The sequence below is a fragment of the Giraffa tippelskirchi genome, chromosome 1 (assembly GCF_054371585.1).
Source record: "Giraffa tippelskirchi isolate mGirTip1 chromosome 1, T2T-mGirTip1v1.2.pri, whole genome shotgun sequence".
Taxonomy (NCBI): Eukaryota; Metazoa; Chordata; class Mammalia; order Artiodactyla; family Giraffidae; genus Giraffa; species Giraffa tippelskirchi.
Window position 1 is genome coordinate 137,333,686 of NC_137275.1, and position 18,283 is coordinate 137,351,968.

At 40.3% G+C, this 18,283-nt stretch overlaps 1 protein-coding gene across 3 annotated transcripts in view; it reads right to left on the reverse strand.

Moving 5' to 3' along the window:
- The window catches only part of IFT74 (intraflagellar transport 74), a 104,044-nt gene that overhangs the window by 34,513 nt on the left and 51,248 nt on the right, over positions 1–18,283 (reverse strand). For all 3 annotated transcript variants that reach the window (XM_081498021.1, XM_081498015.1, XM_081498006.1), the window contains 2 exons: positions 16,402–16,442; positions 7,484–7,563 (listed from right to left, as the gene is read on the reverse strand). In XM_081498021.1, the coding sequence (XP_081354147.1) occupies positions 7,484–7,563; positions 16,402–16,442 (121 nt within the window). The remainder of the gene's footprint in view (positions 1–7,483; positions 7,564–16,401; positions 16,443–18,283) is intronic.

Below are 18,283 nucleotides of genomic sequence, written 5' to 3' on the forward strand. Positions count from 1 at the left end.
TACACAGAAGAACTGTACAAAAAAGATCTTCACGACCCAGATAATCACGATGGTGTGATCACTCACCTAGAGCCAGACATCCTGGAATGTGAAGTTAAGTGGGCCTTAGAAAGCACCACTACGAACAAAGCTAGTGGAGGTGATGGAATTCCAGTTGAGCTATTTCAAATCCTCAAAGGTGAGGATGCTGTGAAAGTGCTGCACTCAATATGCCAGTAAATTTGGACAACTCAGCAGTGGCCACAGGACTGGAAAAGGTCAGTTTTCGTTCCAATCCCAAAGAAAGGCAATGCCAAAGAATGCTCAAACTACCGCATAATTGCACTCATCTCACATGCTAGTAAAGTAATGCTCAAAATTCTCCAAGCCAGGCTTCAGCAATACGTGAACTGTGAACTTCCAGATGTTCAGGCTGGTTTTAGAAAAGGCAGAGGAACCAGAGATCAAATTGCCAATATCCGCTGGATCATTGAAAAAGCAAGAGAGTTCCAGAAAAACATCTATTTCTGCTTTATTGACTATGCCAAAGCCTTTGACTGTGTGGATCACAATAAACTGTGGAAAATTGTGAAAGAGATGGGAATACCAGACCATCTGACCTGTCTCTTGAGAAACCTGTATGCCGGTCAGGAAGCAACAGTTAGAACTGGACATGGAACAACAGACTGGTTCCAAATAGGAAAAGGAGTACGTCAAGGCTGTATATTGTCACCCTGCTTATTTAACTTATATGCAGAGTACATCATGAGAAACGCTGGGCTGGAAGAAACACAAGCTGGAATCAAGATTGCCGGGAGAAATATCAATAACCTCAGATATGCAGATGACACCACCCTTATGGCGGAGAGTGAAGAAGAACTAAAGAGCCTCGTGATGAAGGTGAAGGAGGAGAGTGAAAAAGTTGGCTTAAAGCTCAACGTTCAGAAAACTAAGATCATGGCATCTGGTCTCATCACTCCATGGGAAATAGATGGGGAAACAGTGGAAACAGTGTCAGACTTTACTTTTTTGGGCTCCAAAATCACTGCTGATGGTGACTGCAGCCATGAAATTAAAAGACACTTACTCCTTGGAAGGAAGGTTATGACCAACCTAGATAGCATGTTTAAAAGCAGAGACATTACTTTGCCAACAAAAGTCCGTCTAGTCAAGGCTATGGTTTTTCCAGTGGTCATGTATGGATGTGAGAGTTGGACGGTGAAGAAAGCTGAGCGCTGCAGAATTGATGCTTTTGAACTGTGGTGTTGGAGAAGACTCTTGAGAGTCCCTTGGACTGCAAGGAGATCCAATCAATCCATCCTAAAAGAGATCAATCCTGGGTGTTCATTGGAAGGTCTGATGTTGAAGCTGAAGCTCCAATACTTTGGCCACCTCATGCGAAGGGTTGACTCATTGGAAAAGACCCTAATGCTGGGTAGGATTGGGGGCGGGAGGAGAAGGGGACGACAGAGGATGAGATGGTTGGATGGCATCACCGACTCGATGAACATGGGTTTGGGTAGACTCCGGGAGTTGGTGATGGACAGAGAGGCCTGGCGTGCTGCAATTCATGGGGTCGCAGAGAGTCGGACACGACTGAGCGACTGAACTGAACTGAACTGTGTTGATGAAAGAGGAAACAAGACACAGTCCCTGTCCTGGAGGACATACAGCCTAAGAGAAAGACAAGCATCTAAGTAGAAAGTGGTAATCATGTGGTCAATGCGTTTATGCCATGTGCTCTGATAACAGCAGGGGTCATTCACTAAGCCCAGCCCAGAAATAGGTCAGGGAGGGAAGTCAGGGTTAATTATGTTGGATATGAAAGGATACCTGAGCTAGATCTTAAAAGATGAAAAGTTAGGGAGATAAATAACAGGGAAAAGAACATTCAAGATAGGAAATAAATAATAGGAACAAAGGACTGAATGTCAAACAATCCTTTGATATATGGTAAATGGGGTGAGGTGTGAGGTACCACTGGTATCATAGATTATTATTAGAATGTAAGCATAGAGACGATGAGGGATAGAAAAGGAGATTGACAATGTACAGGACAGATTATGGAAGAACTAGAATGCCATACAAAGATTCTTAAATTTTATCTTGTAGGTCATTGAGAACCACTGTTAAGGAGGAGAATGACAGAAAATCACATTTCACATAAGTCAGTCTGGCATACTGTGCTGGATGAATCTGAGAGGGAGCAAGAATGGAGGTGGGGAGACCAGTTAGTAGGCTATTGAAGTAGTTCAGGCAACAAATAATGAGATCCTTAACTAACAAAAATCCCTATGCTGTTCACAATATTCAAGGATGATCACAGGGTAGCAGAAGAACAGAAAACTAATCCATTGATATATATATATATATATATATATATATATATGATGGAGAAGGAAATGGCAAACCCACTCCAGTATTCTTGCCTGGAGAATCCTGTGGACAGAGGAGCCTGGTGGGCTGCTGTCCTTGGGGTCGCATAGAGTCAGACATGACTGAAGTGATTTAGCATGCATATGTATGAACACATAATACTTATATATTACGTATATTCTTATATTTACATATATACATATGGGCTTCCCAGGTGGCACAGTGGTAAAGAGTCCACCTGCCAATTCAAGAGACACCAGAAACACAGGTTTGATCCCTGGGTCAGGAAGATATCATGTAGTAGGAAACGGCAACCAACCCCAGTATTCTTGCCTGGAAAAGTCCATGGAAAGAGAAGCCTGGCTGACTATAGCCCACGGGGTTGCAAAGAGTCGGACGTGACTGAACAACTGAGTGCACATACACACACACAGACACATGTGTGTGTGTGTGTGTATAAAATAAAAAAGCATATGTATATATACTTTTTTGCTACTTTTTTTTCTACTACTACATTATAGATTGCATCTTTCTACATTAATCAAAAAGGACAGGGAATTCCCTGGTGGTCCAGTGGTTAGGGCTCTGTGCTTCCACTGCAAGGGGGACAGGTTCGATCCCTAGTTGGGGAACTGGATACTGCAAGCCACAGAACGGCAAGAAAGGACAAAGAATTTTTGAAAAATAATGTTCAAAAATGGAACGGAGATAGGACGCTACAATTCAAAGCATTCTATTTGTTTTACAATTGGGATTCTCTTGTGGCTCAGATGGTATAAAAGTCTGCCTGCAATGTGGGAGACCTGGTTCAATCCCGGGGTTGCAAAGATCCCCTGGAGAAGAACAGAGAAACTTTTAGAACTAGCAATTAATAAATTTAAATTTAGAAAGTGGAACTTTAAAATGTATCCTATAAAGTATCTGAAATCAAGAACATTATCAGATTTCTCAGAAATCTGCAATACTAGATCTATATAATTAAAAGCAATAAAATAATTTGATAAAGAAAATAACATGACCTTAGTGAACCTACCTTGCCATGTGTACCATTTAATATTCATAAATCTTAGTGAGGTAGGACCATTATATTCATTTTGCAAATGAGAAAATGAAAGCTCAGATAAGTTTACTTTCCTAATAATCAGGGCTTAAAGTTTGTCTGTTTTTAGGGATCTCATTGACATGTAGCCACATGTAAATAAGACTGTAAGCATTTCACAAGAATATTTTCATTTCACAAATATGGCACTTCATATCAGAAAGCCAAGGTTAGGTTTGGGCAAAAAAACTAAGACTTTGGGGTCAAAGAGAACTTGCCTTATATCTAGACTCTACCCATTATTAGTTGTGAGAATATGAGTAACTTCTCTGAGCTTCAACAAGTATAAAAGAGGTTAACGAGGCTTCAAAGGGTTTCTGTAAAGATCACAAAGTAACCAGTCCAGATAAGTAATCAACAGTAGCTAACACTATTACTCATAAGTAAAGAAAAAGTACAAATACACAATGGAATATTACTCAGCCATTAAAAAAAATACATTTGAATCGGTTCTACTGAGATGGATGAAACTGGAGCCCATTATACAGAGTGAAGTAAGCCAGAAAGAAAAACAACAATACAGTATACTAATGCATATATATGGAATTTGAAAGATGGTAACGATAACCCTATATGCGAGACAGAATAAGAGACACAGATGCATGGAAGAATTTTATGGACTCTGAGGGAGAAGGTGAGGGTGGGACGTTCCGGGAGAATAGCATTGAAACATGTATATTATCATATGTGAAACAGAACACCATTCCATGTTCGATACATGTGACAAGGGCTCAGGGCCGGGGCAATAGGATGATCCAGAAGGATGGGATGGGGAGGGAGGTGGGTGGGGGGTCCAGGAAGGGGAACACATGTAAACCCATGGCTGATTCATGTCAATGTATGGCAAAAACTATTACAATATTGTAAAGTAATTAGCCCCCAACTAAAATAAATAAATTTATAAAAAAAAAAAAAAAAAAGAAAAAGTACAAATAAAACTAATAGACTGCATTAAAATTGAAATTAGAAATTTGGGAAAAGTACACCCTTTTCCCCTGCTATAAATGTTTCTTCAGCCATTATTGTTGTTGTAAAGTCGCTAAGTCCTGTCCGACTCTGAGACTCCATGAACTGCAGCATGCCAGGCTCCTTTGTCCTCCACTATCTCCTGAAGTTTGCTCAGATTCATGTCCATTGAGTCAGTGACGCTATCTAATCATCTCATGCTTTGCTCCTCCAAAGGATGAAGAAGCATCCTTGCTCCTCCTTCTCCCTTGCTCCCCCACTTTCTCCTCTTACTTTTTCAGCATCAAGGTCTTTTCTGCTCTTTGCATCAGGTGGCCAAAGTATTAGAGTTTCAGCTTCAACATCAGTTCTTCCAGTGAATATCCAGGGTTGATTTCCTTTAGGATTGACTAAATCAATCAGTCCAAGGAATCCCTTGGACTACAAGGACTCCTTGTAGTCCAAGGGACTCTCAAGAATCTTCTCCAGCACCACAATTCAAAAGCATCAATTCCTTGGTGCTGAGCCTCCTTTATGGTCCAATTTTCATGTCCATACATGACTACTCGAAAAACCATAGCTTTGATTATATGGACCTTTGTCGGCAAAGTGATGTCTCTGCTTTTTAATATGCTGTCTGGATTTGTCACAGCTTTCCTTCAAAGGAGCAAGCATCTTTAAATTTCATGGATGCAATCACCATCTACAGTTGATTCTAGAGCCCAAGAAAAGAAAATCTGCTACTGCTTCCACTTTTTCCTCTTTTATTTGGGACTCGATGCCAAAGATCTCCATTTTTTGAATGTTGAGTTTCAAGCCAGCTTTTTCGCTCTTCTCTTTCATCCTCATCAAGAGGCTCTTTCGTTCTTCACTTTCTGCCATAGGATGGTGTCATCTGCATATCTGAGGTTGATATTTCTCCTGGCAATCTTGATTCCAGCTTGTGATTCATTCAGTGTGGCATTTTGCATGACGCACTCTGCATATGAGTTAAATAAGCAGGGTGATAATATACAGCCTTGACATCTCCTTTCTCAATTTTGAATCAATCTGTTGTTCCATGAATGGTTCTAACTGTGCTTCTTGACCCATATACAGGTTTCTCAGGAGACAGATAAGGTGGTCTGGTACTCCCATCTCTTAAAGAATTTTCCACAATTTGTTGTGATCCACACAATCAAAGGCTTTAGCATAGTCAATAAAGAAGAAGTAGATGTTTTTCTGGAATTCCTTTGCTTTCTCTATGATCCAACGAATGTTGGCCATTTGACCTCTGGTTCCTCTGCTTTTTTTAAACCCAGCTTGTACATCTGGAAGCTCAGTTCATGTACTGCTGAAGTCTACCTTGAAGGTTTGAGCATAACCTTGCTAGCATGTGAAATGAGCACAAAATGTGAAAGTGAAAGTGAAGTCACTCAGTTGTGTCAAACTTTTTGCGACTCCATGGACTATACAGCCCATGGAATTCTCCGGACCAGAAATCTGGAGAGGGTAGCCTTTCCCTTCTCCAGGGGATCTTTTCAACCCAGGGATCGAACCCAGCTCTTTCGCATTGCAGGCGGATTCTTTACTGGCTGAGGCACAAGGGAAGCCCAAGAATACTGGAGTGGGTAGCCTATCCCTTCTCCAGCGGATCTTCCCGACCCAGGAATCCAACCAGGGTCTCCTGCACTGCAAGCTGATTCTTTACCAACTGAGCTATCAGGAAAGCGCCAACTGTATGCTTAATTGTACAGTTTAACATTCTTTGGCACTGCCCTTCTTTGGGACTGGAATGAAAACTGACCTTTTCCAGTCCTGTGGCCACTTCTGAGTTTTCCAAATTTGCTGACATATTTAGTGCAGCACTTTAACAGGAACAGGCTTCCCTTGTGGCTCAGTTGGTAAAGAATCTGCCTGCAACGCAGGAGACCTGGGTTTGATCCTTGGGTTGGGAAGATCCCCTGGAGAAGGGAAAGGCTACCCACTCCAGTATTCTGGCCTGGAGAATTCCATGGACTAGTCCAGGGGGTCGCAAAGAGTCAGACACGACTGAGCAACTTTCACTTTCACAGTAACATCTTTTAGGATTTTAAATAGCTCAGCTGGAATTTCATCACTTCCAGTAACTTTGTTCATAGTAATGCTTTTGAAGGCCCACTTGAGTTCACACTCCAGAATGTCCGGTTCTAGGTGAGTGACCACACCATCATGTTTATCCAGGTCATTAAGATCTTTTCTGTATAGTTGTTCTGTGTGTTTTTGCCACTTCTTCTTAATCTCTTCTGCTATACTAGGTATATTATTTATAATACCATACCTAACTCTTAAGAATATATAGTCAAGTGTTGATAATTCAATTAACATATTAACTGGTTTGCAGTTAATATGTGATTAAAGTGCCTTAGTAACCCACATTCCCCCTTTATTAGCGAGAAGCTGGTTAGAAATCTGTAATGCTCAAAGTCTTCCCCCAAACACACACACCCTGCAGCTCCCAAATTCATACCACAGCGTTTCCACCCCAAGAGCTCTGCTTCTTGCCTTGGCTCTTCAAATGCCACTGCTAGGGAAAGCTGACAGAGAACTGGAATAATCAGTATTTGCCACCTCATTACTGGGCCCTCTGGAGAATAACTTCCTGTACCTTTTGTGACATTTATGACTTGATCCTCACTCCCCTGCAACTCTACCACATAGCCCATGTTGAAGAAGTATAACTTAGAAATCTGTGAGCAACTTTAACCCATTTTACTTGATTAAAAAAAAAAAACTTCTTGGCAAAACAAAATAAATGCTTTTTACTATACAACCATTTTAAGTTACATAAAGCTTTTAGTTGGCTTTAATTCAATACTAACTATATTTAGTATTGTAGTAGTTTAGTATTTTAGCAGTTAAACTTAGTGATATCACAAAGATAATAATAATAATAATAATAAAAATAAAAATAATAAACCCCAGGCAACGAGTCCCTGAGACCCTAGTACTATATAAATACTATATAGTATTTATATATATTTATATATATAGTACTATATAAATACTGCTATGTATCTATTTTTTAGTCTATTATTATATATCATAAAAATATAAAAAAATTACCTTGGTGTTCTTCTAAATCCATGTCAAGTTGTCTAATTTCTTCACTAAATTGATTTATTTTTTCTTTTATATCTGTTAACCTGTTGAAAATATTATTTAATTAATCTATGGCAGACAATTTTGCTATTCAATAAAAACATTTAGTGATGATGTTACAAACTCTTTAATCTTTTCTAATCTGCAGAAACAATATGGACAAAAATATGCTTTATTCTGAGGATAGTACTATAAATTTTGAGAGAAAAATACTTTTTCGTGATTCATCTTTAGAGTACAAGTGTATTCTGAGCACGTCAGCTTGCCTGACTTCAACAGCAGACACTTCCCCAAAGTTCTTTTGAGTTTTACTTGTGATACTAAGAAAAGAAAAAGTCTTTAGCAACCTTCTTTATGTAGGTTTGTATAAACTAAACTAAGTTAGCAAGTTTGTCTTAAAAGTTGGAAAATAACAGAAAATTTACCATTGAGAGCAGATTATATGGGTTAAAATTTTCACAAAAGCAGTTGTACTTATTACAAAACTATAGTAATCATTAGAAAAAAACTAAGATCATAGCATCTGGTCCCATCACTTCATGACAAATAGAAGGGGAAAAAATGGAAGCAGTGTCAGATTTTCTTTCCTTGGGCTCCAAAATCACTGTGGATGGTGACTGCAGCCATGGAATTTAAAGACGCTTACTCCTTGGAAGGAAAGCTGTGACAAACCTAGATAGCACATTAAAAAGCAGAGACGTCACTTCACTGACAAAGGTCCGTATAGTCAAAGCTATGATTTTTCCAGTAGTCATGTACAAATGTGAGTTGGACCATGGACCATAAAAAAGGCTGAGCACCAAAGAACTAATGTTTTTGAATTTGGTGCCAGAGAAGACTCTTGGGAGTCCCTTGGACTGCAAGGAGATTCAACCAGTCAATCCTAAGGGAAATCAATCCTGAATATTTTTTGGAAGAACTTATGCTGAACCTGAAACGCCAGTACTCCAGCCACCTGATGTGAAGAGCAGACTCACTGGAAAAGGGCCTGATGCTGAGAAAGATTGAAGGCAAAAGGAGAAAAGGGGAAGCAGAGGATGAGATGGTTACATAGTATCACCGACTCAATGGACACGAATTTGAGCAAATGCCAGGAGATAATGAAGGACATTGAGCCCAGCGAGCTGCAGCCCATGGGGTTGCAGAGTTGGACATGATTAGTCACTGAACAACAACAACAAATAGTAATCAAGACAGTATGGTACTGGAATAAGGAAAGACATATATAGCCATGGAATAGAATTGTTTTGAGTCTAGGAAAAGGACTGTATCTATATACATTGATTTTTGACAAAGGTGCCAAAGCAGTTTAACAGAGAAAGAACATTAAACAACATTTGTTGAAAGAATATTTCAACAAATGGTACTGGGACAGCTGGAAATGCACAAGGAAAAGAATGCAATTGGACTCCTACCTCATATCATTCACAAAAGTTAATGGATCACAGATCTAAACATAAGAACTACACTATAAAACAGTTAAATAAAAATAAAACATAAGCATAAGTCTTTGTGAACTTGAATTAGGCATTGGTTTCTTAGTTATGACACCAGAAGCACAAGCAACAAAAGAAACAAACAAACCAAATATCATCAAAATTTAAAACTTCTGTGTTTCAAAGAACTCTATAAAGCAAGTAAAAAGAAAATCCACATAATGGAAGAAAAATTTTGCAAATCATTATCTGATGAGAGAGTCTATTTAGAATATATAAAGAACTCTTACAATTCAATAATAAGACAATAAATGGACTCCTTTGACAGTCCAGTGGTTAAGACTCTGCACTTCCAATGGAAGGGACTCCAGTTCCATCCTTGGTCAGGGAACTAAGATCCCACATGGCACAGTCAAAAATAAATTAATAACCCAATTTAAAATTGGGAGGACTTCGTTGGTGACCCAGTGGTTAAGATTTACCTGTCAATGCTGGGGACATGGGTTCAATCCCCAGTCTGGGAACTAAGATCCATGGGGCAACTAAGTCCATGAGCCACAACTACTGAGCTTCCACACCGTAGAGACTGTGCTCCACAGCAAGAGAAGTCACTGTAAGGAGAAGCCCATGCACTGCACCTAGAGAGTAGCTCCCACTCTCCACAGCTAGAGAAAGCCAGCATAGAGCAACAAAGAGCCCATGCACTGTAAGGAAGACCCAATGCAGCCAAAACTCAAATAACATTTATAAAACTGAATGGAAAAAAACTGGGCAAAGAATGTGAACAGATATTTTTCCAAAGAATATATACATATGATGAATAAATACATGAAAAAAGGTTCAACATCATTCATTAGTCATCAGGAAAATGCAAATCAATGACATCACTTCACACACACTTTATAAAGGCTATAATAAAAAAAAAAGGTAATAACAAGTGTTGATAAAGTCATAGAGAAACTGGAATACTTAGTCACTGCTGGTGAAAATGTAAAATGGTTTAGCAGCATTGGAAAATAGTCTGGCACCTCCTCAAAAAGTTAAATATAGAGTTATTGTATGAATTAGCACTCCCAGGTAAATTCCACTCTTGGTAAATACACAAGAGAAGCAAAAATATATGTCCACACAAAAATTTGTACATGAATGTTGATACTAGCAAGATCCATCATAGCCAAAAAACAGAAACAATCTAAATTTCTATCAATTAATGAATGGATAAATAAATATGGTATATCCATGCAACAGGATATTATTTGGCAATAAAAAGAAATGAAATACTGATACATGCTACAACATAGATGAACCTTGAAAACATTCAGTTCAGTTCAGTCACTCAATCGTGTCCAACTCTTTGCGACCCCATGGACTGCAGCACACCAGGCCTCCCTATCCATCAACAACTCCCGGAGTTTACTCCAACTCATGTCCATTGAGTTGGTGATGCCATCCAACCATCTCATCCTCTGTCATCCCCTTCTCCTCCCACCCTCAATCTTTCTCAGCGTCAGGGTCTTTTCAAATGAGTCAGCTCTTCACATAAGGTGGTCAAAGTATTGGAGTTTCAGCTTCAACATCGGTCCTTCCAGTGAATATTCAGGACTGATTTCCTTTAGGAGTGACTGGTTGGATCTCTTTGTTGTCCAAGGGACTCTCAAGAGTCTTCGCCAACACCACAGTGCAAAAGCAACAATTCTTTGGTGCTCAGCTTTCTTTACAATCCAACTCTCACATCCATACATGACTACTGGAAAAATCATAGCTTTGACTAGATGGACCTTTGTTGGCAAAGTAATGTCTCTGCTTTTTAATATGCTGTCTAGGTTGGTCATAGGGCTTCACTGGTGGCTCAGAGGGTAAAGCGTCTGCCTGAAATGTGGGAGACCCGGTTTTGATCCCTGGGTCGGGAAGATCCCCTGGAGAAGGAAATGGCAACCCACTCCAGTATTCTTGCCTGGAGAATGCATGGACGGAGGAGCCTGGTAGGCTACAGTCCACGGGGTCGCAAAGAGTTGGACATGACTGAGCAACTTCACTTTCTTTCTTTTCTTTCTTTCTAGGTTGGTCGTAACTTTTCTTCTAAGGAGCTAGTGTCTTTTAATTTGATGGCTGCAGTCACCATCTGCAGTGATTTTGGAGCCCCCAACAATAAAGTCTGCCACTGTTTCCACAGTTTCCCCATCTATTTGCCATGAAGTGATGGGACCAGATGCCATCATCTTAGTTTCTGAATGATGAGCTTTAAGCCAACTTTTTCACTCTCCTCTTTCACTTTCATCAAGAGGCTCTTTAGTTCTTCGCCTTCTGCCATAAGTGTGGTGTCATCTGTATATCTGAGATTATTGATATTTCTCCCGGCAATCTTGATTCTAGCTTGTGCTTCATACAGTCCAGCATTTCTCATGATGTACTCTGCATACAAGTTAAATAAGCAGGGTGCCAATATACAGCCTTGACGTACTCCTTTCCTGATTTGGAACAAGTCTGTTGTTCCATGTCCAGTTCTAACTGTTGCCTTTAGTCCTGCATACAGATTTCTCAGGAAACAGGTCAGGTGGTCTGGTATTCTCACCTCTTAAAGAATTTTCCACAGTTTGTTGTGAACCACACAGTCAAAGGCTTTGGCATAGTCAATAAAGCAGAAATAGATGTTTTTCTGGAACTCTCTTGCTTTTTCGATGATCCAATGGATGTTGGACATTTGATCTCTGGTTCCTCTGCCTTTTCAAAATCCAGCTTGAACATCTGGAAGTTAACGGTTCACATACTGTGGAAGCCTGGCTTGGAGAATTTTGAGCATTACTTTGCTAGCGTGTGAGATGAGGGCAACTTAGTGGTAGTTTGAGCATTCTTTGGCATTGCCTTTCTTTGGGATTGGGATGAAACTGACCTTTTTCCAGTCCTGTGGCCACTGCTGAGCTTTCCAAATTTGCTGGCATACTGAGTGCAGCACTTTCCCAGCATCATCTTTTAGGATTTGAAACAGCTCAACTGGAATTCCACCACCTTCACTAGCTTTGTTCATAGTGATGATTCCTAAGTTTCACTTGACTTCACAATCCAGGATGCCTGGCTCTAGGTGAGTGATCACACCATCTGGTTATCTGGGTCATGAAGATCTTTCTTGTATAGTTCTTCTGTGTATTCTTGCCACCTCTTCTTAATATCTTCTGCTTCTGCTAGGTCCATACCATTTCTATCCTTTATTGTGCCCATCTTTGCATGAAATGTTCCCTTGGTATCTCTCATTTTCTTGAAGAGATCTCTAGTCTTTCCCATTCTATTGTTTTCCTCTATTTCTTTGCATTGATCACTGAGGAAGGCTTTCTTATCTCTCCTTGCTATTCTTTGGAAGTCTGCATTCAAATGGGTATGTATTTCCTTTTCTCCTTTGCCTTTAGCTTCTCTTATTTTCATAGCTATTTGTAAGGCCTCCTCAGACAACCATTTTGCCTTTTTGCATTTCTTTTTCTTGGGGATGGTCTTGATCATTGCCTGCTGTACAACGTCATGAACCTCCTTCCATAGTTCTTCAGGCACTGTGTCTATCAGATCTAAGCCCTTGAATCTATTTGTCACTTCCAGTGTATAATCATAAGGGATTTGATTTAGGTCATACCTGAATAGTCTAGTGGTTTTCCCTACTTTCTTCAATTTAAGTCTGATTTTGTCATAAAGAGTTCATGATCTGAGCTACAGTCAGCTTCTGGTCTTGTTTTTGCTGACTGCATAGAGCTCTATCTTTTGCTGCAAAGAATATAATCAATCTGATTTCGGTGTTGACCATCTTTTGATGTCCATGTGTAGAGTCTTCTCTTGTGTTGTTGGAAGAGGGTGTTTGCTACGGCCAGTGCATTCTCTCAGCAAAACTCTATTAGCCTTTGCCCTGCTTCATTCTGTACTCCAAGGCCAAATTTACCTGTTACTCCAGGTATTTCTTGACTTTTTCCTCTTGCATTCCAGTCCCCTATAATGAAAAGGACATCTTTTTTGGGTGTGAGTTCTACAAGGTCTTGTAGGTCTTCATAGAACCATTCAACTTCAGCTTCTTCAGCAATACTAGTTAGGGCACAGACTTGGATTACTGTAATACTGAATGGTTTGCCTTGGAAACAAACGGAGATTATTCTGTTGTTTTTGAGATTGCATCCAAGTACTACATTTCGGACTCTTTTGTTGACTATGATGGCTATTCCATTTCTTCTAAGGAATTCCTGCCCACAGTAGCATATATAATAGTCATCTGAGTCAAATTCACCCATTCCACTCCATTTTAGTCTGCTGATTCCTAGAATGTCGATGTTCACTCTTGTCATCTCCTGTTTGACCACTTCTAATTTGCCTTGATTCATGGACCTAACATTCCAGGTTCCTATGCAATATTGCTCTTTACAGCATCGGACTTTACTTCCATCACCAGTCACATCCACAACTGGGTGTTGTTTTTGCTTTGGCTCCATCTCTCCATTCTTTCTGGAGTTATTTCTCCACCGATCTCTAGTAGCATACTGGGCACCTACTGACCTGGGGGGTTCATCTTTCAGTGTCCTATCTTTTTGCCTTTTCATACTGTTCATGGGGTTCTCAAGGCAAGAATACTGGAGTGGTTTGCTATTCCCTTCTCCAGTGGACCACGTTTTGTCATAACTCTCCACCATGACCCATCCGTTCTAGGTGGCCCTACGTGGCATGGCTTATAACTTCTTTGAGTTAGACAAGGCTGTGGTCCATGTGCTCAGATTGGATAGTTTTCTGTGATTGTGGTTTTCTGTCCTCTGATGGAGGACAAGAGGTTTACAGAAGCTTATGGGAGAGACTGACTGAGGGGGAATCTGGGTCTTGTTCCAATGGGTGGGGCCATGCTCAGTAAATCTTTAATCCAATTTTCTGTTGAAGGGCGGGACTATGTTCCCTCCATGTTGTTTGACCTGAGGCCAAACTATGGTGGAGGAATGAAGATAACGGTGACCTCCTTCTAAAGGCCCATGCACTTGCACTGGTACACTCAGTGCCCCACTGTAATGGAAACACTATGCTGAGTGTGAGAATCTAGCCACATAGGACTGCACATCGTATGCTTTCATTTATATGAAATGTCGGAACAGGAAACCTATAGAGACATAAAGCGGAGTGGTTGCCTAGGGCTGGGAACTGGGGATGAGAGGTGTGATGGAATATGGGTTCTTAGTGGGGTGACTGAAATGTTTGAAAATTGACTGAGGTGGTGGTTACACAATTCTGTGAATATACTAAAAACCTCTGAATAGTACATTTTAAATATGTGAATTGTATAGTATGTATTACATCACAATAAAGCTGTTTTTAAAAAGTAATTATACTATGTTCAGTTCAGTTCAGTTCAGTCGCTCAGTCGTGTCCAACTCTCTGCGACCCCATGAATTGCAGCACGCCAGGCCTCTCTGTCCATCACCAACTCCCGGAGTCTACCCAAACCCATGTTCATCGAGTCAGTGATGCCATCCAACCATCTCATCCTCTGTCGTCCCCTTCTCCTCCTGCCCCCACTCCTACCCAGCATTAGGGTCTTTTCCAATGAGTCAACCCTTCGCATGAGGTGGCCAAAGTATTGGCGCTTCAGCTTCAACATCAGACCTTCCAATGAACACCCAGGATTGATCTCTTTTAGGATGGATTGATTGGATCTCCTTGCAGTCCAAGGGACTCTCAAGAGTCTTCTCCAACACCACAGTTCAAAAGCATCAATTCTGCGGCCCTCAGCTTTCTTCACCGTCCAACTCTCACATCCATATATGGCCACTGGAAAAACCATAGCCTTGACTAGGCAGACCTTTGTTGGCAAAGTAATGTCTCTGCTTTTAAACATGCTATCTAGGTTGGCCATAACCTTCCTTCCAAGGAGTAAGCGTCTTTTAATTTCATGGCTGCAGTCACCATCAGCAGTGATTCTGGAGCCTAAAAAAGTAAAGTCTGACACTGTTTCCACTGTTTCCCCATCTATTTCCCATGGAGTGATGGGACCAGATGCCATGATCTTAGTTTTCTGAACGTTAAGCTTTAAGCCAACTTTTTCACTCTCCTCCTTCACCTTCATCACGAGGCTCTTTAATTCTTCTTCACTTTCTGCCATAAGGGTGGTGTCATCCGCATATCTGAGGTTATTGATATTTCTCCCGGCAATCTTGATTCCAGCTTGTGTTTCTTCCAGCCCAGCGTTTCTCATGATGTACTCTGCATATAAGTTAAATAAGCAGGGTGACAATATACAGCCTTGACGTACTCCTTTTCCTATTTGGATCCAGTCTGTTGTTCCATGTCCAGTTCTAACTGTTGCTTCCTGACCGGCATACAGGTTTCTCAAGAGACAGGTCAGATGGTCTGGTATTCCCATCTCTTTCACAATTTTCCACAGTTTATTGTGATCCACACAGTCAAAGGCTTTGGCATAGTCAATAAAGCAGAAATAGATGTTTTTCTGGAACTCTCTTGCTTTTTCAATGATCCAGCGGATATTGGCAATTTGATCTCTGGTTCCTCTGCCTTTTCTAAAACCAGCCTGAACATCTGGAAGTTCACAGTTCACGTATTGCTGAAGCCTGGCTTGGAGAATTTTGAGCATTACTTTACTAGCATGTGAGATGAGTGCAATTGTGCAGTAGTTTGAGCATTCTTTGGCATTGCCTTTCTTTGGGATTGGAATGAAAACTGACCTTTTCCAGTCCTGTGGCCACTGCTGAGTTTTCCAAATTTGCTGGCATATCGAGTGCAGCACTTTCCAAGCATCACCTTTGAGGATTTGAAATAGCTCAACTGGAATTCCATCACCTCCACTAGCTTTGTTCGTAGTGATGCTTTCTAAGGCCCACTTGACTTCACATTCCAGGATGTCTGGCTCTAGGTGAGTGATCACACCATCGTGATTATCTGGGTCGTGAAGATCTTTTTTGTACAGTTCTTCTGTGTATTCTTGCCACCTCTTCTTAATATCTTCTGCTTCTGTTAGGTCCATACCATTTCTGTCCTTTATCGAGCCTATCTTTGCATGAAATGTTCCTTTGGTATCTCTAATTTTCTTGAAGAGGTCTCTAGTCTTTCCCAATCTGTTGTTTTCCTCTATTTGTTTGCACTGATCGCTGAGGAAGGCTTTCTTATCTCTCCTTGCTATTCTTTGGAACTCTGCATTCAGATGAGAATATCTTTCCTTTTCTCCTTTGCTTTTTGCTTCTCTTCTCTTCCCAGCTATCTGTAAGGCCTCCTCAGATAGCCATTTTGCTTTACGTTATACTATGTAATGACTCCTAACTAAACATTCAAAGAATTATTTAAAGCTATAGATAAAACTGAAAGCTGCATTGTCACTATGAACCACTGAAAAAACAGACTAACAATATGCATCTCTTATACACTTAGACTACAATTTAAAAGATGAGAAATGAACTTAAAATGTCCTAATGTAAATGTACTTACTGCCGCTCCATGCTGGCTATTTCCTGATTATCTTCTTTAACCTATAAATGTATAAACATAAAATAGAATTTCAAGAACTGGTCATTGTTAGGCCATCTTAAAGAGATTTTCCTTCTAAGACATGTACTAAAATGCCAAATCTAGTCTCTTTAACTTATTTCTTAAAATTCAACCTTTTAAGTTAAAAGGAACATCACTGGGAAACTAGTCACAGATTTTTCTTTTCTCCTCAAAAGAAGAGTGGTGACTGATATATCCATATCTATCCAACAAAGCACAATGAGATTAATACATTTTCAGGACCAAATCAGTTTAAATAAGTATCTAGGATGTTTGAGTGTGTCTCCCTACCCCTGCTCCCCCTGTTACCTACTCCCAACCCACACACAAAGTAGAGTTGCCAGATTTAGCAATCCCCATTACATTTGAATTTCAGAAAAACAATGAGTAACTTTTGTGGTATGTATATACTATGCAGTATTTGGAATACACTTATCATCTTTATGTATATATTTATTCCAAAAGATTATTCACTGCTTATCTGAAATTCAAATTTAACTTAGTCATTCGATATTTTATTTAGCAATTCTATCCCGGGATCACTCTTTAGTCCCCTGCCTTCAATGATCTCTTTCCAAGGAGTTTCAGAGATTCTAGATTATAATACCTTTATAGAATAGCTCCTGTGTATGCTAAGTTGCTTCATTTGTGTCTGACTCTTTGTGACCCTATGGACTTAGCCCACCAAGCTCCCCTGTCCATGGGATTCTCCAAGCAAGAATATGGAGAGGGTTGCCATGCCTTCTTCCAGTGGATCTTCCCAACCCAGGGATCGAACCTGCGCCTCTTGTGTCTCCTACACTGGCAGGCAGGTTCTTTACCACTAATGCCACCTGGGAAGCCTGAGGTGATCCTTACTGTTCTTGCAAACACATTGGATTCAATCTAAGACCACAAAAGAGTCCCATTTATAGGTTATTCACTAGAGCTGTTTCCCAAATATATAGGCTCCTAAGGGCTTTCTTTCCCAAAGAAAGGCAATGCCAAAGAACGCTCAAACTACCGCACAATTGCACTCATCTCACATGCTAGTAAAGTAATTCTCAAAATTCTCCAAGCCAGGCTTCAGCAATATGTGAACCGTGAACTTCCAGATGTTGAAGCTGGTTTTAGAAAAGGCAGAGGAACCAGAGATCAAATTGCCAACATTCACTGGGTCATTGAAAAAGCAAGAGAGTTCCAGAAAAACATCTATTTCTGCTTTATTGTCTATGCCAAAGCCTTTGACTGTGTGGATCACAATAAACTGTGGAAAATTCTGAAAGAGATGGGAATACCAGACCATCTGACCTGTCTCTTGAGAAACCTGTATGCAGGTCAGGAAGCAACAGTTAGAACTGGACATGGAACAACAGACTGGTTCCAAATAGGAAAAGGAGTACGTCAAGGCTGTATATTGTCACCCTGCTTATTTAACTTATATGCAGAGTATATCATGAGAAACGCTGGGCTGGAAGAAACACAAGCTGGAATCAAGATTGCCGGGAGAAATATCAATAACCTCAGATATGCAGATGACACCACCCTATGGCAGAAAGTGAAGAAGAACTAAAGAGCCTCTTGATGAAAGTGAAAGAGGAGAGTGAAAAAGTTGGCTTAAAGCTCAACGTTCAGAAAACTAAGATCACGGCATCTGGTCCCATCACTCCATGGGAAATAGATGGGGAAACAGTGGAAACAGTGTCAGACTTTAGTTTTTTGGGCTCCAATATCACTGCTGATGGTGACTGCAGCCATGAAATTAAAAGATGCTTACTCCTTGGAAGGAAGGTTATGACCAACCTAGATAGCATATTTAAAAGCAGAGACATTACTTCGCCAA